The sequence below is a fragment of the Myiozetetes cayanensis genome, unplaced genomic scaffold (genome assembly GCF_022539395.1).
Source record: "Myiozetetes cayanensis isolate MyiCay16 unplaced genomic scaffold, myiCay2020 scf29, whole genome shotgun sequence".
NCBI classification, from domain to species: Eukaryota; Metazoa; Chordata; class Aves; order Passeriformes; family Tyrannidae; genus Myiozetetes; species Myiozetetes cayanensis.
Genome location: NW_026087510.1, coordinates 1,770,175 through 1,793,863, shown reverse-complemented (window position 1 = coordinate 1,793,863; position 23,689 = coordinate 1,770,175). Strand labels below are relative to the sequence as shown.

At 47.8% G+C, this 23,689-nt stretch overlaps 2 protein-coding genes across 6 annotated transcripts in view; one reads left to right on the top strand and one right to left on the bottom strand.

The window, feature by feature from the left end:
* Positions 1 to 23,689, bottom strand: part of ST3GAL4 (ST3 beta-galactoside alpha-2,3-sialyltransferase 4) — a 1,214,471-nt gene that overhangs the window by 292,107 nt on the left and 898,675 nt on the right. The gene's annotated exons all lie outside the window — the stretch shown is intronic.
* Positions 1 to 23,689, top strand: part of ARHGAP32 (Rho GTPase activating protein 32) — a 216,355-nt gene that overhangs the window by 154,417 nt on the left and 38,249 nt on the right. For 4 of the 5 annotated variants that reach the window (XM_050323042.1, XM_050323041.1, XM_050323040.1 and 1 more), the window contains one exon: positions 1,254 to 1,335. In XM_050323042.1, the coding sequence (XP_050178999.1) occupies positions 1,254 to 1,335 (82 nt within the window). Of the gene's footprint in view, positions 1 to 1,253; positions 1,336 to 16,987; positions 17,108 to 23,689 lie in introns of those variants that run through there. The other variant, XM_050323045.1, reaches the window with a different exon arrangement.

Below are 23,689 nucleotides of genomic sequence, written 5' to 3'. Positions count from 1 at the left end.
CACAGCTCAGCCTGGATGGTGCCAGGTCCTTGCTGTGCCCTGGGCACTCAGGTTCTTCCTGAGGGAGAAGCTTCACTCAGGGGTTGGCAGATTTTTTTTTCTCCCCCAGGGTGGTGCCTGGCTTTTGAAGCATCTTCAAATGTTTCCTTAGGGCAATTCTGGGATATTCTGTGTGTTCCAGCTTGCTGAGCAGATCCACAGCTAATCAAGAGGGTTCAGCAGTGTGGGATGGGGGGGTGTTGGAGCTGTTTTCCCAGTTTCCAGTAGTGGATGTGGATGGGTGCCACTGTTCTCCCCTCTCCTTCACTGGGGGAAACTGAGGCATGAGAGCTGCCCTGTCCATGAGCCAGAGCAGATCCAAGGGCACACCAGAAGTCCTGGCTCTTGGTAGGGATTTTCTTTGCTGCATCCTGCTCTCCTCTAAAAGTTTTATTTCCACTCAGATCACTGGATTCCTACAAACACAGAACTCATTCCACACCACATGCATATTTTATTAAACTTGTTCTCAGTTCTGGGATTGAATTGAATTGAATTGCACTAAACCCTCATTGAACTTTTTTTAGCAAGTCTTTAAACGTGCTCAGTTTGAACTCTTCACTTGTTACCCACACTCAGCAGGTCAGGCAAGGACACAGTAGAGCTTTGTGTCTTCAGAGTGTCTTCTCCTGACTTAGCAAATAAGAAAGTACCTTTTTTCTCTGTAATGGGACCACCCCATGCAGGTACATTGGCCCATACTTGATTTCAGTTTTCTAAGGGGATAAAGTGTTAAAGTGCTTGTGAGTGTTGTGTTTTGGCAGTGAAAAAAGTCGAGTGAGGTTTGGGCAGAGATGACTGAGATGGTGCTGAGAGCTGACACATCTTGTTCTCTGCATTAAATTTCTGTTAGAGAGCTCCAGCAAACCCAACTAAAGCCTTTCTGTCCCTGAGTTCCACTCGAGATCTAAGGGTGTGTAGACACTTATTGCAAGTTGAATATCTCTGTACAGGCTGAGAAACCAAACTTATAAAATCATATTTTCCAGGACTAATGATTTGGTTTGTAGAACCTTTGGCTTTTTTTGAGAAATACTAAATAACTGTGACAACTAATTTGAGAAGTTATTTCTCTCATGCTGGTCATTTGATGATGGATAATGTTATGGGGCATCAGGCCAGAGGAGTTCAGGGGACATATTTAATTAACAGTTGCTGGTTGAACAGTTCAGATCATCCAAACCAATGCTCTGCCTCTTTCTGTTTCCCCACAGGTTGGATTTTTCCCGAGTGAGTGCGTTGAGCTCATCAACGACAAAGTTCCTCAGTCCGTCACCAATTCGGTGCCCAAACCAGGTATGCCAATCTGCCTTTTTCGGCTGCAGTGACCTGAAATGGAGTTATCCTGGTGCTGCCCCATGTTCAGCATCTCCTGTACACCTATCATGTGTGTTGATCACCCTCTGCACGTGCCGTGTTCCCTCTCTGTGTTGGTCACCCCCATTTCCTCTCTCTGAGCAGCTCCCACTGTTAAATGTCTTTCCCTTGCTGTGTAAACTCACATCAACGGCCATCTCCTGCCTGACTTGGGACATTGTAAGCTTGTAATGAATTTTAGATACCTTGAGCAATCTGTAATTGGGATTTCAATGCTGGTGTGCAGAGAGTGTTGCATGTCAGGGTTTTTTTTTGTTCAGAACACACAAACAGAGTGTTTTTGCTGACTGGGATGGGATAGATTCATCTGGTACTGGAAGGTTCTTGGTGTTTGGGGATTGATGGAGAAAGTTGGATAGAACAGAACTTGTGGAATCCTGATTGCTGTGCTCTGGGTGTGTGGCTCCATCTTCTTCCCCTGCCTTCTGGACAGTTCTGTGTGAAATACAGGCAAGTTCTGCTGAGGAGAGGAACAATAAACAGAGAATGAGGTTTTGGATCTGATTTTACTGTCAACCTCCCCATGCTTCCAGTATGCACTGGAAGGGATCACACTTAGTTGTGCTGGCAGAAATTACTGGAGGTGAAGCTTTTCTTTAATTCTGAAATTTCTAAAAAATATCTATATATTACTATAGATAAAGATATTTCTGTGTATCTTTTCTATTAAGAGAAGCAGTTTAGATTTGCAGATCTTTCTTAAAATGTTATTCAGCTGGCAGGTTGAGTTGGTGTTGAACTGGTGTTCTTTTCATTCCTCTGCTCTTATTTTAATGGTGTTCCTTATCTTAGAAGATTCCTGGCTTGGTACTTTAAGACAAACAGATGCAATTAAGAAGTGTGATTTTTTTTCTAAGGGAAATAAATGCATTTTATCAGATCAAAGCTTGGGAGTTTGGGCCCAGCAGTGGAAAGTCGTGGTCACCCTGAGCTGTGAGTGCTCTGTGTGTGCTTTGGAGAGCTGGCAGTTCAGGGGAATGGTGTTCCCAGCCACTGGCACCTCCAGCCTTTGGTATTCCTGGGAATATGCAGATGCTTTTGCTGCAGTCAGTGGCACAGAGATCCCTGGCTGCAGCAGGGGGGCATTCCCTGGGTCCAGGATCTGCCCTCCAACAGGCAGGGCAACTTCAGGAAGGGCAACTGCCCAAGCCTGAAGCAGGCAGGGGCAACTTTAAACCTAAAATAACCACAGGCCAGGCCAGTAGATAGAACCATTAAGTGTTTATTACTAAACATGGCCCAGGCAGTGAATTAGCTGGAGCTGCTGGTGAGCACTGTCTTGCTCTGCCCTGGTGGGAGATGATGGAGCAGCAGATGAACAGATCCCCCTGGGCTTTACCACCACCACGTGGGGGTGGATTTCCTCCCTCAGCCTGGGAGATGTTTGGTATAAAGTTGACACCGAGGGCCCAGGCCCTGTTAAAAGCACTGAGCTGGGAGATGCTGCCCTGCTGCCCTGCCCTGGGGGCTCTTTGGGGGTCCAATTAAAGGCTCCTGGAGGGGAGCACTAATGAGCCTGCAGATGTGAGGAGTGCTGGAGTGGTGGTGCAGCTCACTCTGTAATCCTGGCCTGCCCCTGCTCTGCACACAGATTCCTGATAGGAGGTTTTTGGTGCATTGTGCTTTCTCTTTCAGCTCTCCCACCTTGGAATTAACAGCACTTGGGTGGTGGAGGAGGAGTCTGGAGACTCTTCCTCGAGTGCTGCAGAAGTTGGTGGGAGCAAGAAGGAACCAGGGAGGAGGTTTCCATGGTTAAGGCTGGTTGGATGTGGTGCTGGAGGACTCAAGGAGTTCTCTGCCTGGAGGGAAAGTGCTTGTGAAATACAGGAGGGGAGGAAGGAGCTCCAGCTCCTGGGCTGTCAGGTGCCAGCACAGCCCAGGAAGGTGACACGGGGCAGGAATGAGGTGCTGGAGCACTCTGGGTGGCTTCAGGAGCACTGCTGCCCAATGGGAATGTGGATCTTCCCAGGGGCATCCTCCAGAGCCTCTCCAGGAATGGCACTGCCCTTCCACCATCCGTGGCACTGCTGGGATAATGGACTTCCCTCAGCCACATTCCCTGTGTTTGGTGTGTTCTAATCCATGGCTTAAACACACTGGGGGGTTCTCATACTCTTAAATATCATCCACATCAGTTATTTCCCCTCTTTGCCTCTGTTTAAAATACCAGATTGACTTTTCCCAAGGATCAGAGCCTTCCCTAAAAGTCTCACTTGGAGCTGTTGTCCTCACTTGACATTAGCAGGGTTATTTCATCTCGAATTAATGGGAAGTTTCAGATCTGGCCTCGATAAGCCCTACTTATAACTGGCCAACTTTATTTTCTTTAATCAAAATATGATGTGCAGAGCATCCAGGACACTGTGCATCTGCAGAGAGAAGCTCTTTGCCACCAAGAATTTCCAAACACATGTTGGTTGATTGCCCCTGGATCTGGCTGGGCTGAGGAACCTGATGAAAAGCAGATGGAAAGCAAAGAACTTCCTGCCCTGGGTTTCTATTATGATTTCTAATTAGAGGGTTTGATGTGCACAAGTGGTGGGGACAGCATTTTAATAGAGCCATAAAATATTGCAGTGGTCTCTAATGCAGTTCAGATGGGAGTGGAACACAGGGAATGGGAGAGGAGGGTTGGGATTGAGGGCAGACTCTGCTTTTAAACACTGTTTTCACTGACTGTGGAAGGATGGACCATGCAGGAAAACGTTACTCAATTCTGGACAGTCAAAATAATAAGAAAGAATGTTGGTTTTGCCTTGAGTCAACTATAAAATGTATTTAACAATGAAGTTTGGATTCAGGAGGTGCTGGAAGGGCCCTGTTGGGTGGTATTTCCCCCCCCCGATTGGGCTAAGCCTGTGCCCTTCTTTTATTCATGTTCAGTCCTGTAAGAAAACGCTTTTTTTCCAGTTGGGATGCAAACTGCTTTCCCAATTCTTTCTATTTATGTAACAACCCCTGTAAAGATCCAGGAAGGTTCTGTGGGCTCATCAAACCCCTCATTTCTGGAGCACTTTCCTTTTTTTCTGAATTCTTCCCCTATTTTTACTCAGGTACAATGCTGTAATGATATAAATTGTTATATTGCATCCATAGCTAATATGTCATAGCTGAGACTGTCAATTTAGCTGAATTTCAGTGCCACAGTAGATGGAATCAGCTCGTATTTAGGGAGATCTTTAGAGATCCAGGATAAAGGTTGCATTTGAATTTTAGATACTTGGTGAGAAACGAACCTTTGAAATATTCATTGTGCTGCTCAGAAGGAAATAAATGGGAATAGCTGCTCTGTTTGTTCCTTCTAAGTGAATATTTGTGCACTGCCTGCAAGTTGTGACTGTGTTGACTCTTCCCATTCCCTCCTGTCCATCTCTGGTTGGTGTTTTTTTGGGCACAGCGTGTTTCTGTCTGTGTGTCTGTGTTGTCCCCACTCATGCTGGTGGCACAAGCAGCTCAGCTCTCTGTTCCAGTCCATCCTTTCTCATCGTTCTGGATGTAGTTTAACAAAATTCAACCCCCCCTCTCAGCCCTCCCCTCATCCATCAGTTTGTTCCCTGTCTTTTCCTAACAAGCAGCATCTTGCTGGGACCAAACTTCACCTCAGGGGCTGTGGTGGGGTCGTTTGGGGCACAGTTTTTGCTGCTGATTTCAGGGGGGAAACACAGAATAAAGCTGAGGTTTGCACGGGGACACCCAGAGCTGAAGGGAAGAAATAAATAAAAGAAGCATTTTTAAGGCTTCAGGGGTCATTCCCACCAGTTCCTCAGTGTCCTTTAGGACGAGGAATGAATAACCCAGCAGCTCTGCCCAGCTTTATCGAGGAGTTTTCAAATTCCTGCCTCATCCACTCATTTAATTTAGATTTAACAGGTAAAGATGCTCTTACAATGCGGGACTAAGGACACAGTAAAGGGGACCTGTTAGTATTATAAGCTGCTGTAAATGACTAATTTTCTTTTTTAAAACATCAATAACAGATTTATCCAGGTCAGCACACCCAGCACAAATAACCTACTGAACTTCAGGAGGATTGAAATTTAGGTCTGGCTCAGGCAACAAGCTCTGTCCTGACGTGCTGCAGACTCTGGTCAGTGCTGAATGAACTCATTTTAACTGCAAAAATGCAAATGGAGTTACATTCACTGCGTTAGAGCTGTTGGAATCAAAACAGGCTCCTCAGAGCCTGGCTGTGGATTAACAACCAGGATAAAAAAAAACAGGTTAAAAAAGATTGTGATAGGGTTTTTTTATTTTAATAAAAATCAGGAAGAAGAAGAAGAAGAAGAAGGTGCAAATATAACTTAAATTCTGCCTGGGTTGAACAGCCATTTGACACCAATGAGAGCATCATGTCTTAATTAGTGCTTTTACAAGGAAAATATGGGAAGTTAAATGGACATAATTAGTACCAGCCTCGTTAATCTGATGTAAACAAACCAGTTGTTTGGCGTTCATGCAACTGTCTCATTAAAGCTGAATCAAGTGCAAATTTATTGAGCAGGGCCAGGCATCCAGGTCCAGCAGGGAAACAGAGAGGGAATGAGCTCAGGGCTGCCAGCAGGAGACACACACTGAGCTTCCAGGGCTGCCAGAGCTCAGCACCACTCCTGTCCCTGTGCTGCTGCTGGGCTGCAGCTCAGACAGACTCCTCCTCACTTACTGAGAGGTGTTTGACAGGATTTCAGTGTCTTTGTGTTGTAGGATCAGACCTGGACGTGCCTTTCATGGGCAGGGATTTAGGGGGAGAGGCCGAGGGTGGGAGGGTGGGAATGGCTCCTCAGGAGGCTTCTGAAGGTGCTGCAGGGATTTCAGCAGGTCAAGGCCAACCTGCTCATGGAATGCCAGGGTTTCCTGAGAATCAGGGGTTCATGGGATTGCTGAGGTTGGTAAAGCCCTCTGGGATGATCCGGTCCAGCCATGAACCCACCTGAGCGTGTCCCCCGGTGCCACATCCACAACGCCTGTCCTGGACTGCCTCCCTTCCACCCAGAAATCCAAATTATCCTGGACTGCCTCCCTTCCACCCAGAAATCCAAATTATCCTGGACTGCCTCCCTTCCACCCAGAAATCCAAATTACCCTGGACTGCCTCCCTTCCACCCAGAAATCCAAATTAACCAAAGGTTAATTTGGATTTCTGGGTGGAAGGGAGGCAGTCCAGGACAGCTGAGGCAGAGCCTGGGCAGGGATGGGCCTTGTGCTGAGAGGCCGAACCTGTAAAACATTTGGGTTTTTTTCAAGCTGGGACATGCTTGGTGGGAATTCCTAACCCTAAGGAGTTCCCAAAGAGTTCAGGGCATAATCTTTGTATGAAATGAGCCCATTTTCACTGGGGGTGTGTTTTAACCAACTGTTTTTTGCTTGTTGTTGTTTTTTTTCCCCCTGTTTTTAATGCTCCCTTCCCAGTCTCCCCAGCCCATGGAGCCCATCCAGCATCCTGGAGCTGCTTCCCCCCTTGTGTTTTCACTGATTCCTTTTCCCCCCCTCTTTCATTCTTTCCCTGTTTCTCTGTGTCTTCTTCTTCCCCAATTTCTTTTTCTTCTCTACATTCAGGTCAGTAGCACTGATGCCCTGGAGGGTATTTAGGGAAACCCAAACAACCCTTTATTCTAAGCTTTCTAAAAGCTCTTTGGACTTTAAACAATGCAGCAGGGAAACAGCAAAGCTGATTTTAACTCTTTTTTCTGGAGGTCAGAGAATCATTTTGAATCCATAAAAAGATTGAAAAGATTAAAAAGAAAGAATTTAAGTGCGAGGCAACCAAATATGAGTGTCGGTGTGAAAGAAAGAGGAGGTCAAAATGGGTGATGGAGTGGATTTAAACATGGCTTTCAGTGTTTGTTAGAACTTGACAGTCTTCAGAAACCAAGAGTCCTTTTTCTTTTTAAAGATCAGGGAATGCTTTTTGTGCTCAGCATCCCTCAATGCCCCAAGTGAACTATTAAGTGGATTATTTATCCAGAGTCCCGCTTTATGTTGCCATGGTCCCTTTTAGATCCTGCCAGTGCTGCTCTGAACCTCCCAGCAAAGCCTGGTGTCAGTAAAACCCGGGGCTGTTTCTGTAGATTTATCAATTTTTGCACTAAAGGTCTCATTTACACAAATCCCAGCTCCCCCTGGGATGGTGTTTGGATTCCATAAAGGAGTCTTAAAACTGGAGGTGTAAATCTGTTCATAGATATAACATACATAATATGCATGTGTACATATATTTTTTGCCCAAGCACATGCCCACCTCCAGCCTGTTGCACAGAGACTGTGCTGATCCCCCTTGTAACGTGGGAAATGGGGATGTGCTTCCCATTCCCAGTGTTTCCTCCAGGAGAAGATTGGGTTTTGACAGCAGATTTGTTTCTGGTGTGAGGACTCAACTTCCTATTTAAACTGGGATGGAGTTTTTAAGAGTAAAGGTAAAAAACTTTATTGTTATGAGTGGCCATATCCAGTGATAAATAAATAACCTGCCACAAAGTTTGGGAGGAATCAGAATAGCAAATTCTGGTAAGATCCAGGGAGTTTCCTTTGGACACACAGGTATGGAGAAAAGATTTTTCTGATTTTTTTTCCCCACTTCTGTAGTCAAGTTTCTCGAGTCCGTGAGCCCTTCAAAGATGCAATTCCTGCTAAGGATCAGCAGCAGTTAAATTCAGATAACACAGGCAGGGTTTAGGCCTGTCTCTTTTATTCAGGCAGGGTTTAAACCTGTCTGTTTTGTTCAGGCAGGCTTTTTTTTCCTCCAGGTTTTTAACATGAAAACAAGGCATGGCCACGTTTCTGGTTGCTTCATGCAACCTGAGGGGTCAGTGTTCAACCCTCCCCTCCCCTCTGAGCTGTTTGTGAGAAGGAAGATTTCGACACCAGAGCAGAGCTCTGATATTTCTGCTCGAAGGTACAAGGCCTATTAGTGGTTCTGCTTGTTTTTCCTGTGAAATTAATTCCTTTTGACAGCCATGGCCCTTTGTGAGTCATGTAATTGCCACAGAGATCAGAAACTTGGCTGGGGCTGCTCACAGAGCCCCACTGGGAGCTCAGGAGCCACATCCTCCCATCCCTCTGCACTGTGCTTCTTGTTCCTAAAATCCCTGTGTACCAGAGGTCGTGGTTCTGCTCCCAGGAATTTATCCAGGGTTTCAGGTATCCAGGTATTTTTTGAAGTGTGGGAGCTTTGGGGTGCTGTCCAGGCTTTGCTGGTTCCTTTATGGCTCATGAGGAAGTTTTTAGACACTGAAGTTGTTTTTTGGCCCTTGGCTTCCCCAGGTAAATGAGCTGAGCTCTGGATAGGGAGGCAAGGGTTGGAATAAGGTTTGTGACTGGGACAAAGTGCCCCTGACTACAAACTCGAGGTCCTTGGTCTCCCAAGCAGCCCAAAGGCCATTCCTGTGCAAGCTGTGCCTTGAAAATCACTGATTCTCCCACCAGCATTTGCCACCCTAAACTGACATCCATTTTGTATCATTTTTTTACTCTTTTTCCAGTGAAAACTCTCTTTAAAGAGAGTGTTCACCCAGTCCCAGAATCCCAGACTGCTCTGGGCTGGAAGGGACCCTAAAGATCATCTCATTCCACTACCCCCTGCCATGGGACTGGAATTGGGAATTAGCCTGGATACACTGTGGTCACACCTGAGCCAGCCCCAAGCCCAGTTGTTCAGGCATCCACCTTCCTCCTCAGCAGCTCAGATTTCTGGGGCTTTGGGTGCTCACTGACCTCATTTCAGCTCGGATTTGGGGTTCACTCAGCTCGTTTCCGCTCAGATTTGGGGTTCACTCATTTCAGCTCAGATTTGGGTGCTCACTGACTTCATTTCAGCTCAGATTTGGGGTTTGCTCAGATTTGGGTGCTCACTCAGCTCATTTCAGCTCAGATTTGGGGTTCACTCAGCTCATTTCAGCTCACCTCCCCTTTGTTTGCTGCCCATCCTGTGAGCTCCTTTTTGCCCACAGACATTGTCAGGCAGGAGTAGTTCAGGCCTAGAACAAGCCAGAGAAGCTCCAGCTCTTCATGCCCAGCACTGAACTCTGCATTTCTCCAGCTGCTGCCCCTACATGTTGAATTGCTGGTCTCCTGCAGATGTTTAATTTAACTGTGTCCTTGCTCTTGCCTTGTGTCTGCCCCTCTGTCCCTTCGCCCCTGCCCTGAACCATGTGCAGATTTGGAGATGGATAATGTAGAACCAGGCTCTGCACATGTTGCCAAGGCTCTGAACCAGCCCCACCTGAGCCCAGGTAGAGCCCCTCATGCACCATCTCTGTCCTAACCAAGCCTAACCCTGTGTGTTGTAGCAATAACCCCTCACTAACTCCCTAGCTTTGCTGGCAGAAGGTAGATGTAGTTGAAATAGCGTGTTATGAGGGTTTTTTTATATTAAAAACCTGATTCTGAGCATCCACCTTCTCACAGGCAGATTTTCTGCTGGTGGTTTCGTGCAGATTCACTGAGTCCAGATCTTGAGGGTGATGTTTAACACCCCTGTGTATGAGTAGCCACGTGGATATTAATCTGTGTATCACAATTTAGCTTCTTTTCCCCCTCCAGCTGCTGAATTGCTAAATATAAAGTGTTCTTCTTTCCCCAGGCTTTCAATTTGGGCCTCAGAGAGATCTATCCAAAGAGGGTTCCAAACCCTCTGTGACCACGCTGTGGAAGAAAGGACTTGTTTGAATAAGAGAGGAAAGAGATGTGGTTAAATGCTGCAGTTTTCTGGCAGTGTAAACGTGCCCAGATGCAGAGTGAGAGCACAAAACAACTGTGCTGTGTTGGCATTGCCATGACAACCTTCTGCAGCTCTTCAGAAAGTAGCATTAGGTAAAATTAAAGTGTTCCAGTGGAACTGAGGAGCAGAGATATGTCCCTGGGACAAAAACAAACTCATCCTCACTTATTGAGAGATATTTTTGACGACGGGCATTTCAGTGTATTTGTTTTGTTAAATCCTACCTGGACTTTTGTTCTTCTTGAGTGCTCGGAAAGAAGTAAGTGGAATTTTAGGAGAGGCATATCCCGCTATCCAACAACTGGTATAGCATTTCAGTTTATTAAAGAGGCCAGTGCTTGTGCAATTCAGTGATTTAAGTGCTTGCTAAGTGCCAGGCATCTCTTCTAATTGTATTTCAACTGACTGCAAATCTTCTTGTGGTTTATGTGTAAAGCTCTGCCTCTGCTGAAATCCTTGTCTGGCTTCCCATTGTACCTCCTCAAGTCACCAAAGGCGGATTTATTTTTAAACTAGGCTTTAGGGCTTTATTTCACTGCCATAATAAGTGCTTGATGCTTGCTTTATGAAAAAAAACACAGTATTATTTTGCTGGTAGTTTGTGTCTTGGATACAGCAGGAATGTGCAACTTCACCTTCCATTGTTCTGTTGCATCGTTTGCTCTCAGGGCAGTGAGTTCTGGTATTACTGACTGTGAATTGCTCCAGTAATTACCTGGGTTTAGGAGAAGGGGATTTACTGCACAGCTGTGAGACTGGTTAGTCTTTTTAGGTCTTTAAATCTGAAGTTGAAATCAGAACTGCAACAGCGTTTTCCTTAGTTTTTCTTTTCCTTGGAGTCTTCTCTTTGCATCCCTTGTTTCAAGTGATTCTTCCCCCTCCTTTTGTTCCTTCTCGTTTTTTTTGGCAGAAACAGGAAGGGATGAGGGCTGTGGGCTGAGCTGTGGAAGTGCTGCTATATCCAGGATTCATCTGGTGCTCCGTGGAATGTGCACCATAAAATCTGCGATCCTGCCGGAAAAGTGGGAGTCGGGAGAGAGAACAGCTCCCAGCTCCTGTGGGCTGGGAAGGGACAGCCAGGAATTCTGCATTACAGGCTCTGTGTTCCCTGGCCAGGGAGGGCTGGGGGTGTGGGAGCATCCCAATAGCAGCATCTGTCCTGCTGGGGACTGAGGAGTCACTCTCAGCCTTCTCCATCTCCCCTCTGCAGGAGAGCACCTTTTGGATTCCTGAGGTTGCTCCAGAATGCAGCATTTTAAGAGAATGGCAGGTACATTGTGGATGCAGGTGCCAGGGAGTTGCAGTTTTGGGGAGCTCTTCACCAAACTGGGACGAGCAGTGATTTACCTGGAGCAGGTTTTAGGGTTCAGAAGTGTCGAATATTTTTTTCTGTGCTCTCTCAATGACAGTGTGTTTTTATGTGGAACTTGCTTTTGAATTTAGTTCTGCAGTGGCAAATCTGAAATGCTTTTCCTGTCCACCTCAATAAAATGGCTTGGCTAACTCCTAAGTGAGAGAAGAGCAAGAATTTGAAGTATTTCCCCAAGTTCCTAGGGACATGAGGTATTAGGAGCCAATGTATTTTTCCTTCCTCCTTAATCCTTTAATCCTTTAACAGTACAGATGTTTTTCTGACAATGGCAGGAAGCCCCAAAGTCCACTTTGGTGCTTTCTAAGCACCCCTGGTTGTGTTTCTCCCCCACAGACTGGAGTTTGGGTGATGTTTGTAGCTGGTGCAGTATCTGCAGGCTGAGCAAGCCCTTGTTTCTGAGACATTCCCTGGTGCTATGGAAACTGCCTGGGTGGTTCTCAGCGACTTGGGGGAGTCAGCTGGTTGACATTTCCTTCCAGAGGCCTGGCTTTGGAAGCCTGGAGGAGAAGAGCAGGGTCTGGAGGGTCTGGGGGGAGCCGTGGCAGGGCAGGAGACCCATCCTTGGGGGGAAGACCAGGAGAGAAGCTGGACTGAACTAGAAAGGCATCTGCAGAGACCTGGGAAGAAGATGAAGATACAGTTTGGTTCTGCTGCTTCGTTTGTACCTTCTTTTTTTTAGCTGAAGTCAAAAGAGAGTTTTCCAACCTGTCCAAGCCCTGCTTGAGCCCTCCCAGCCCCCAGGGAGTGGAGCCTGTGTGGCTCCAGGAACAAGTGCCACGTGGTTTGCAGGGCTCAGCTGTGCACAGGGGTGTTGTCTGGTGTAACCCTGAGGTGCAAGCTGAGGCAGGTGGTGGCTCTGGTGACCTTTTGGCTCCTCTCTGCAATCCCAGGAAGGAGCCTCAGTCTCCAGCTCCCACCAGGTTTGCATTCAGGTTTTCCCTGGCATAGCTGAGTCTGCTGGAAGGTTGAAAAAGGCCACACTCAGAGCTGAGAGATACACAGTGTATTTCCCAAAAAAAACCCAACCAGGCCACCCTAAAGCTCCTGATGGGGTGCAGGCTCATGAGAGAGGAGTGCTTTGGCAGCTCTGGGGATCCCAAGGGAAGCAGCAGAGCTCTGCTCCATCCCAGCATATCCTACATCCCCACTGGGAGGCACTACTGGTGTAATTACAGCACTGGCAATCAACCTCCTGGAAGCCCAGGGAAGTGCCTGGAACAGGGAGAGGGAAGAGCCACATTAATTGCTGTGTTCCCCGTAGTGCAGTTCCTCCCTGTGTGTGGTCACTGAGGCTTTTGAAGAAGCTGGACCCACAGGTAATTTTGTGGTGAGTCTTGGCCATGTTTCCCGGTGAATTTTAACTGGAAAAGAAAAGGAAGAAGGGATCCACGCACAGTCTGCAGGCATCAGTTCAGGAATAATTGCAAATGTGCAGGTAAAAAAGAGCTGTATTGATGTTTGTTATGGAAGCATCCCTGGTATTTGGGGCTTGGAGAGGTTGAATCCACCAAAATAGGATGAGTACTGTGAAGCAAAGGGGTGAAACTTGGCCCAGTGCAGGGGTGTTGAAGGCACTATGTGCTATTAATAAGGCCAACTTCCTCTTCACATGTTCTGTGCAGCTTTCTCACTCTCCACTTATTCAGGTTGAGGGGTTTGTTATTTTTAAACTACATGTTTCTTCCTTTCTCACAAGCTCTGTCAAAATGGGACTCAACTCTAAGAATAGTTGGCTTGAGCAGAACTCTGCAGTTGTGCTGAAAGCTTTGCAGTCATGGGAAGAGGGAGTTTGTTCTGCTCTGGTTTTCCTCTGCTTTTCTCCTGAATAATTCTCTATATTAGTGTGGGAGACAAGTTGGCTTAGAAATACTTGGAGGCAGCTTTAACCTTGGGTGATGGCACATAGCCCTGACCTCTGCTTGCATTGGCACATGGATTTATTGAGGGTCATGCCATGAATAGGTCAAATCTTTAAATCTTCCCTTTAAAACCTGGGCCTGGGAAGTTCCCAAAGGCTGAGCAGCTGCAGCATCACCTCTGTGTGTGCACAAAGAAGGGGTGCTGGAGCTCTTGATTCCATCCCATAGGGATCAGTGATGTCGCTACACCTGCAAGGAAGTGTCTGTGTGAAACCAGGAATTCGAGTTGGAAGTGAGTGGGGCTGGACAATATACCCTGGCAAATCCATAATGTTTGGATTCCTTGGAAGGTCTCGGTTTGGGCAGGGATGTGGTGTGTGCCCCACATTTAAAGGTATTTTAAGGTTTTCCATGGCAGTCTGTTGTGTGATGTGCTGCTCTGTTGGGGGTTTTTAATCCCCCAGTCTACTTTCATCTATAATCTTAATTTCCCCCCAGTGCTTCTGTCTGAAATAACTTTTGGAGGACAGGGTAAACTTCAGGACTGTATTTGTGACAGGCACACAGATGGACCTTTTCTGTCTGTGATTTCAAATGCTTGGGCTTATTAGCTGAGTTTAAAAGATAAGACATTCATTATCTACCTCTCTACTCCATGGCAGGCTGATCAACACCTCAGTAGTGGAGGGTGTATCTTTTTCACTTGCTTAATAAAAAAAAAAATAAATTAGTGGCTTAAAATTATCTGGCAAAAGAAATTAGGAAAGGAAAATGATCACATATGATTATTTTATTATTTTCAGTCCAATATTCAGAAGCAGCAGGAGGACACCCCAGTTCTGTTGGGGGCAGAGACCCCCCGTGCAGGTGCAGAAAAGCCACATCCCTGGTTGCTCAAGTTTCATTCCTAAAAGAAAGGCATTTTCTAACAGGGATTAAGGATTTTCCTTTACAGGAAACAAGTGCAGGTGGGGGGGAAGGTGTGTCATTTTACACCAGGTAGTGAAATACCTCCTCAGAGCAGTAATCTCAAAGGTAAAACCCCGGTCTGCAGCTGGGGGAGCTCTCTGTTACTGGGAGTGCAGCTCTTAATTTTAGAGCAAAAATAGGATTGGGCCTTAATTTGAAACTGGGCACCAGCAAAGTGTGTGAATGGACCATTTTGTCACAACAGGGTTCATCAGCCTTGGAGGATCCTTCCTAACTAAGCCTGGCCTACATTAAAAAGGAAAAAAATAGTTTTATAGGAACCATATAACACATGCTGGCAGTTCTGGGTAGCTGGGGGTGTTTCTGCCCTGCAGTGCTGTTTGGAATCCTGTGTGCATTTTCCATGTAAGTTTGGAACAGCCTGGCTTCTGGTGTGTTCATTTCCCCAGTTTTAGGGGATTTACCAGCTTTTATCAACAGGCTCAACAGGAAGAATGTTCCTGGAGTGGTGATTCGGTACCAGGGAGAAGGGTTTGTGTTTGGAATTGTGCACAGAGGAGTGGATTTAGGAGTCATGCTTGGCTGCTGAGCTAAAACATGCCGTGACACTGTGATCATTGTCCAAGCAAAACAAGAGCAGCCATAAACACCAAGCGCAGTGAGGAGCTGGAGAAGGGGTGTTATCGGGACATGTGAGTCAGCAAACAGTCCTGAAAACACCACACTGGCTCGAGGAGAAAGCTGAGCACCAACAGAAAGGAGCTCTCCCCCCGATCATCGAGATTTCTGCATGTAGAGAAGCAAATTTCTCCCTAATCCCTGTGATCCTGAGGTTGTGCACCTTTATCTGCTGATCCCAAAGTGTGACAGCAATTCCTGGGGCTGATGAGCTGGTTCCAGCCTGAACTGGGGGCTCCAAGTCAGAGTGGTTACAGCACAGGGCAGAATTTAGTCGTGAGTGGTAACTGCAGGTAAGGCCACAGCTCCAGTGGCATTAGAAAAAGGCTGGAAGACTTGGCTGAGGCTTCCTGACCTCCTTGGCTCTCATCCCTGCTCCGGATGCCGGGATGGCAGTGCTGGGGGTGAGGTCAGGCCGTGGTGTCTCTGCCCTGGCCCAGCTGGGTTGGACCTGGGCTGGAACTGGGTCACTCTAAAATGAGCCCTGTCCTTCTGCTTGGCTTTTAAACAGCACAACTCCGGGGGAGTTTTTAGTGGAGCTTGTTTGCAGTGATCTGATCAATGCAGCCACTGACTGTGCTGGTTAACAGCCCCTGGGAGTGGGAATCTCTCTGTGATTGGATTAACAGGGGGACCCCCTGGGTGCTGTCCCGGGGCTGTGGGGCAGGTGTGTGCAAGCTGGGACTGTTTCCATGGGGCCACCCAGGCATGTCCCTCTTGGCCATGCTGACACACACCTTTAGAGTGCACTGGGGGTGTGCAGTGAGAGTGGGGGGTGGCACAGACGTACCCCTGAGCTCTGCAGCCCTCGTGGCGCTGGGCTTGGGCCCTCCCCACGCTGTGCTCTGTAGTTCTTGGGCTGTGAAGGAGCAAGGAAAGGAGAAAGCCAAGGATCAAAGTGAGTAGAGCTCTGCTGGCCCCTGTGTTTCCCCAGGGGAGCTGCCAGGTGGGAGGGGACGGGGTCCATCCTGCCCCTGGGGGTGAAGGAGCAGGGTTACAGCCAGGGTCACACAGGGAATATCCACAGCGTGGATCACAGGATCACAGCATGGCCTGGGCTGGGAGGGACCCCCTCCCAGAGCCATCCCAGAGCACAGGGCACAGCACTGTGTCCAGGGGGTGCTGGAAGGGACACTCCACAGCCCCCCTGGGCAGCCTGCTCAGTGCTCTGTCACTGCACAGTGAAGGAAGCTCCTCCTGGAATTCCAGTGGAACTTCCATGCGTCAGTTTGTGCCCGTGGCCTCGTGTCCTAGTGGGTGGCACCACCGAGCAGAGCCTTCTTGTCACACCTCCTGTACATTTTATACATATGTGCATTTATATTATATATATTATAAATTTACATGTATATGCATATAAATATATAAATATATTTATTATGTACATACACACATTTAAATATCTTTCCTATATTGTGTGTATGCACATAAATACATAAAACATATGTATATACAAATATATAAATATATATTTTCTGTTTATGTGCATACATAAATACATAAAATATGTCTTTATATTATGTATATACACATCATATATAAATATATATTTTCTGTGTTTATGTGCACATATAGAAATATATTAAATATATATTACATATATACATATCTTGTATACGTATATATATTTTTATATATTTAGATGGTCTTATATTTTTGTTTATATTTATTTATATTTTAGACCGTCCTTAATTTACTTTATTTTACTTTATTTTAGACCGTCCCTAATTACTTATTATTTTAATTTTATCATCATCATTATTTATAATTTATTATTTACTTGATTATATTTATTATTTTTATATGAATTTTTAAAAAAAAATTTTTTTTTTTTACTTCGTTTATATTTCTGTGTTTAGACCCGAGCCGGGTGCTGCCCCCCATCCCTCCCTCCCTGCGCATCCTCTGCCGGGGGGCACCGGGAGGAGGGAGCGGGGATGGCAGCGTCTGCGGGAGCCGGGAGAGGAGGGAGGGAACAAGGGAGGAGGAGGAGGAGGAAGGAGGCACCTGCGGGAGGAGGAGCAGGGCCGGGGAGGGGCTTGGCAGGAGCCGCAGAGCTGCGAGCGCATCCCCCGAGCCGAGCGGAGCCCGCGGGGACCGGACCCGCACCCGGAGCCGGGCGGGCACCGAGCGGGGCAGGTAAGGCAGCCCCGGCCCTCGGGGCACGGCAGGATCCGGGAGTATTTTTAGGTGCCTGCGCCCACTTGTTGCTTAGTAACTCGCCAGGTATTTAGTGTGGGAATTAAGTGGCTTGGGACGGGAATGAGGGGGGTTCTCTCTGGCCGTGCAGCAGGGAAGGGGCGCTTGGCACACGCTTTAGATGAGGGGCTGGGGGGAAATTCTTTGCTGCGAGTGTGGAGAGGCACTGGGAAGTTGTGGATATTCTGTCCCTGGGTCAAGGCCGGGTTGGACGGAGCTTGGAGTCACCTGCTCTAGTGGAAGGTGTTCTGCCCACGGAACAAGAGGATCTGTAAGGTCCCTTTCCAGACCATTCTGGGATTCTGTGATACTTCAGACCCCCTGGTCGGTGCCTCCTCTCCCCCTCCTTGCTGATTGTTTTACTTATGCTGTCACCTGTGTTCTTACTGGGAGAGAAAAAAGATCCTGGGGGACCTGTGCCCTTGGGCAGGTTCCCTGGCTCGGGGGTTGGGTTCTCTTGCCAACCAGAGACCGATTAAATTAACATACTTCCTCCTCTCTCCCTCCTTGCTGATTGTTTTACTCCTGTTTCCCTTTAACCTCTGACTCCAGGTCTCTGTTGCACCTTGCTGTGCACCAGGTCCATAGTTGTAAACTGTTTTATTGGATTTACTCCAGAGTCATGGGTGTGTAGGGAACCACAGCTGTTAAAGGCAGCCTCTTTCATGTCCGGGAGGATTTGTGTGAGGATTCCCACCCAAATCCCAGGGGAGAAGGAATTCCAGAGAGCAGCTCCCTGCAGTCAGGGGTCCTGCATGGTCCTGGCCTGCAGGGCTGAAGATCACTGCTTCCCTCTGGGATTTATACCTCCCTCCCAGAGAGGCAGCTGACAGATGGGAATGTCTAGAATTTAAATTTCAATAGATTTTTGCATATCACTTTATCTTTTTGTTTTGCCTCCCTCCCCACACTGGCACTCGGAGGACATAGAATGCGTTCCTGAGCATTAATATTATCGATGCTGTTGTGCAGGAGAAAGGGGCTTCCTATTTAAAACTGCCAGCCCTTTGTTTGCTGGAGGCCTGGGGCAGGGGATGCACACTCTGGAAAATAAAATTCCCAGGGAGAGCTGTTACTGTGATCACAGGAGACACTTTGCAAGTAGCCATGGCTCGTCTGTTCATATTTGTTCAGAAACCCTCCTAAAAGCCATAGTCCATTTTAAGAACTAAATGCCCTGCAGGATCTGATTATTTGTGACAGAGAAGACAGGAGGCCTCCCTTTCCCTTCCCTTTCCACTCTTCCCTGACCTCCTTTGTTCTGGGCACCACACAGGCGTGATAAAAGAGGCTCATTTGAAATCAAAGCTCTGCACTGGGAAGAGAAAGGAAAAGAATATAAAGCAGGCAAAACAATACATTATCTGCATTCCTAAGTCTTAAAAAGCAGACTTTATTCTACTCAAATCCCCAAACTATTTGGCCCAATTTTCACTCCCAGTGAAGTTTTTTACACTCCTTTAGCTGTGTGAGGAGGATGTGTGGCAAAAGGCCATTTTCATCCTCTTTTAGCTGTTGTTTCCTGCCAGTGCAGTGTGAAGTGACTGTGATGTGAATGCAGCTCCTGGCTGTGTGTGTTGCCAGTCCAGGTGAGTGGCAATTTCGCTTCCAAAGGCAGAGTAATCTCCGGGGTTAAGAGCTAAAGTATGAACGGGTCAGAGTCGTAAACAGGAAAAGAACCAATGTGGGAAGGGCAGGTCGGTGTGATTGGAAAGCAGCTGCTCTGGGCTGTGAACTCCGGCTGGTGGAAATGGAGAGAGGCAGCTTTGGGAAGGGATGGGGAGAGCGGGAAGGGCTGGGATGTTCCTCATCCTGCTGGAAGCACCACATACCTGAGGAGAGTCTGCCCCAGGGCTGAGGTAGCAGCTCTGGGAAGGGAGGTTGTGTGCTTTGCCTCCTCCTGCTTTCCTCATGGATCGCTCCTGCCCCTTCCCGATGGAATCAAATGGTGCTCCCTTCCCAGTGTCTTCCAAGGCCTGTGACTCAGGGTCAGCCTGGGGCACTTCCAGGGGTTTGGGAGATCTCCAGGTGGCAGCAGGAGTGGGAATGGTGTGGGGGCTGCAGCTCCACCTCGGCCCTTGGGAAGCTCTTTCCTCGGGGAGGGAGCTGGTGGAGCACACAGTGGGAGTGGGGGAGGGCAAGGGCAGTTTGCCTTCAGGTAAGTGTGGCTTTGGGGACAGGCAGTTCCTGACTTGTCTGAGGCCGTGGTTGCTGGAGATGGGACCATAATATTTTGGTTTAGATGGTGTTAAAGGGAGGTTGAGGTGAGCCATTAAGGAATTCCATCTGGAGGGAAAACCAACAGCTCCAGTTGTCACCAACAGGGAATGTGTGGCACTGTCATCACTGAAGAGCTGGAGAAACTCCTGGCAGAGATGAACCTGCTGTGGTGTCACCTGATGGCTTAGGTGGCATCTTGGCTCTTGAGTGTTCTGTCTCCCTGATTTTCAAGCATCTGGAGGATTATCCAGTGCAGTGACCTGGTTGTTGATGTTGATTCTTACCTGGTTGTCTTTAATGCTGCTGATTGAGGTTCCAGAAATTTGCTAACCAGATGGGCCACATCAGAACAGCCTCTGGGGTTGTTCTGAAATGGGGTTTCTACTCAAATCATGTAGATTGTGTAATTATCAGAGGTACATCCAGGTTGCAGCATCACGTTCTCTTTTGTGTTAATTTAGTGTTGCACAAAGGCACATTTTGATGTCAGGTCTCACATTTGTGGGTGTGGTGTGAGGTCAAACAGTCCTGGTATGTCAAAGTGAACGTGGGTGGAAGGCTGACACCATCTCCCTGATGGGCAGATCTCATGTTTAGTTCTGCCTGTGATAGTACCTGAGTCAGAACATCATTTTTTAAGAGGATCCTTAATCTCCAAGGTAGGCGAGATAAGCAAAAGGACTGCAGTAAACTCTGCTGGAACACAGGGATTTAGCAAAATGAGGTAAGAATGAAAGAGAAAAAAAGAGATTTCAAGTGTCTCTTGCTATTTTTCTCCCAGCTTGGTTCCCAGTTTGTTCCTCTTGTCTCCCAGTCCTACTGCTGACCCCTTTGGGGTCACCTGAGCTGCTGACCCTTGTGTGCTGGCTGCTCTCATCTCTGTTGGGTTATTTTCAATCCCCCTGCTTTTCCAGTTTTGGCCTCTGATAACTTTGCCCTGCAGCCCCATCCATCATTATTTCCTCCCCCCAGCTGCACCCTGGGGCTCAGGAGTTGCCTGACCCAGCCTGTCCCTGCTGCACCATCACTGACACTCTGTTAGCCAGCGCTGCTTTATTTTCCCAGATGCAATTCAAACTTGTTAATAGAATTAATAGACTGACCTCGTCAGCCTTTGGACCTTTGGAACCTCCCTCCTGTGTCAGCCTTCAGCTCCATAAATAACTGATCTGTATCTCCTAACCATATAGCACTTCCCTTGGGGTAGGTGTGCTGTCCTTCAGAGATGTCCTGGGCTCTGTTTCTTCAGGAGGTCAGGTTGTATTATCCTACTGCTCCCTTATGGCCTTAGAGTCTGTGAAAAGATTAATCATGCCTTTAAATTGGAAAGTAAAACAGATTTCTTGGTATCAAACATAGGTGATATGGTTTTGTGTCTGCCTCAACTGGTGGTTGTCATTCTTACCCCATTATGAACACTCAGGAAATTTGGCAGAAGAAGATGGAGAGAGGTTTTGCTGTTGTAAATAGTTCCTGGTCCTTCAATGTATTTTCTCATTGCTGTGAAGAAACGTCTGCAGGCAGTTCAAGCTGTGGATCATCCTCGTGCATGTCACTGCAGATGGGGGATTTTGGCTAAGTGAAAGCTGTCAGGGTGCTTCTGAATTTGCAGTCTCCTGTCTCTGGAGGAGTGATTAGACCCAACTGCAGCTGAAGCTGGAGGTGTTGTATAATCTGGGCATGCAGGAGCAGGGAGTGAGTTCCCAGGCTGGTGGATCTCTGGTGCCGGATGTTCCTACACTGACCAAAAGGAGCCAACACTCCCACCTGATGTTGGGAAAGGACAAGGAAGAGCTGGAGTTGTGCTGAGGTGGCTGCAGACACTGCCCCAGGGGTGGCTGCAGGAGTCTGGGCAGATGCAACATGAAATGCAGCTTCCTTATCACCAGGCTTTGTAAAGAAACACAACCAGCCCTTACCAATGACCTGCCTTGCTCTCCATGTGCGTGGGGCTCTCGTGGTAGCTGGAGATGTGTCCTTGTTCTTGCCTGCTTCTCATCATCACAGTTCATCTGAATGGTTTTTATCAAGTGAAGCTGAAATTAGTCATATTTAACATCTTTCCTGACTTCTCCCTACACAGGGCCCAGCCTAAACTGGTGGCAGCCTGTCACAGGATAAAATGCTGCAGCATCAGCAAACACACCAGCATTTTGATTTTATTATTCTCTTCTTTACAGCAAATCAGTCAGGACACATTCATGAAGGTTATTGGAGACAGAGGGATGTTTTTAAACTCTGATATCCACGGAATTTTAGAGTATCTCTTGGAAATCTTTATACCCAGTGTAGAGATTAGTGAGATTATTGATGTGTTGGTTGGGTCCTTCCTCCAACCCAGCAAGTCCTGCTCAAGGACTCCAGGCTGGTGCTCGGTGGTGCGTGGTTCCACATTCTGGTTGGGGTTTTTAGGGCTGTGTAAATTAGCTTCCAAAATAGAATGTGCTGTGGCAGGAGGAAAGGAGGAAAATGTCTTGTTGCTAAGGAACATGACAGAGAACTGGGAGATGTGACTCAGTTCTTGGCTTGGTATCATTTCTCCTCGGTGAGATGTGGGTCTGCAGAACGTGTTTTTCCAAGTGAGGGGATGGATATTAAATGTATTTACTGGTGTTTTGGGCAGGGTCAGGGTAACTGATGCTGTGTGGGGACCCAGCTGAACTCACTGTGCTCACACCATTAAACGTGCCCCTGAGTGTGTGCAGAATCTGTGGCAAAACCAAGCCCAGCTTCTCATCTCCTGCTTCTGCTCTTTCTTCAAAGGAGTCTGTTGCTGCTCTTTCTCTCCCTCTCCCTGCAGCAGTTTAATTTTAGAGGAGAATGGCTCTGGAGGGGCTCGTAGCCTGGAAACATTTTGGCATGCCTTGCTGTAAATCTCTCTTCAGAGAGGATGGATTTCACTTCTGCTCTGTGATCCCTTTCTTTACAGCGTTCCCACACCTTTTTCCACCTTTGATTTCGGGGCTGGTTGATGCCGTTTGTTTGTGTATCTGGAGCTCTGCAGCCACACCTGGGGTTGCCTCTGAGCTCAGCGGGGGCCAGCTGGGTGCTGTGACCTGTGAAATCACTGGGAACCACAGGAACAGCAGCCTGCCATGTGCTGGGAATGTGGGTCAGCAAACACCCTCCAAGACCGTTCTCTTGGAGTCAAAGTTTACCAGCCCTGTATCAGAAAACGTGATGCTGTGACCCTGGGAAGGGGATTTTGTCCAGGCAGGAGTGCAAACCCAAAATATCAGTGCTCTTTCATTGTGGAACAGGGGTTGTTTTCCCTTAAATAAAAGGCTGATAAGGCTGGAGGGGACAGGCAGAGGGTTTGGGAAGCAGGCAGAGGCTTTGGGAAGCAGGCAGAGGCTTTGGGAAGCAGGCAGAGGCTTTGGGAAGCAGGCAGAGGGTTTGGAAGGTTGTCCTGGAGGAAGCTGCCATTGTCCTGGGTGGGGTTTAGGGCAATCTGGTCTAGTGGAAGGTGTCCCTGCCCATGGCATTAAGATGAGTTTCCAGGTCCCTTCCAACCCAAACCATTCTGGGATTCTGTGATCCTGTTCAAAATCTGGATGTCCCCTGGTGTTTGGGCAGAGCAGGGTGAGTCAGATGGGAGATGCTGTCCCCTCCTGCAGGAGTGGCTGGATTGTGTTTTGTTCTTGGAGCCTTTGCCTCGTGGGGTTTTTCTTGCTGAAAATGGAAAGAAAATGCCTGTACCAAACAAATTTGGGGGCACAGTAAGGCTGAGTTAGTTGAAAGGTTTCTCCTTGTTTGGTCTCCATGATCAAAACCCAGGAGTCAGCAGCCACTGCTTTTCTCCATCCTACCTTTCCTTCTGTTGCCACCACTTTGGGCAGTTAAATGTCCTAATTGTGATTCAATAGTACATTCTAGAAGTGGCCTCTGGAAGGGTTGTATGGCCAGACATGGCACTGCTGCAGTTTGGGCTGAGACTCGAGGGGTTGCTGGGCTGTGCTCTGCTCTTAGGGCTGTAAATCCCGAGGAGCTGCACCCCTGAGGAGCCCACGGGGACACAGGAGGCGTCAGCAGCTCTGTTCCTGGGCTGGCTCCTCCACCCCCTCACCTGGGCTGCTCCAGCTCTGCCCTAAGAGCATCAGAGGCTGCAGATTATTCCTAATCCAGGTCATGGCGTGGCTGAGCTCCCGGAGCAGCCTCAGGGACAGGTGTGGGGACACACAGCAGTGCCACCACGGGCTCTGAGCTTGGAGGAAGGAGCTGGAATCCTCAGCAGGAGGATCCCTGTGGGTTCCTGAATAACTCAGGAGGGCATGTTGTGCTGAACAAGGGCACGAAACTGCT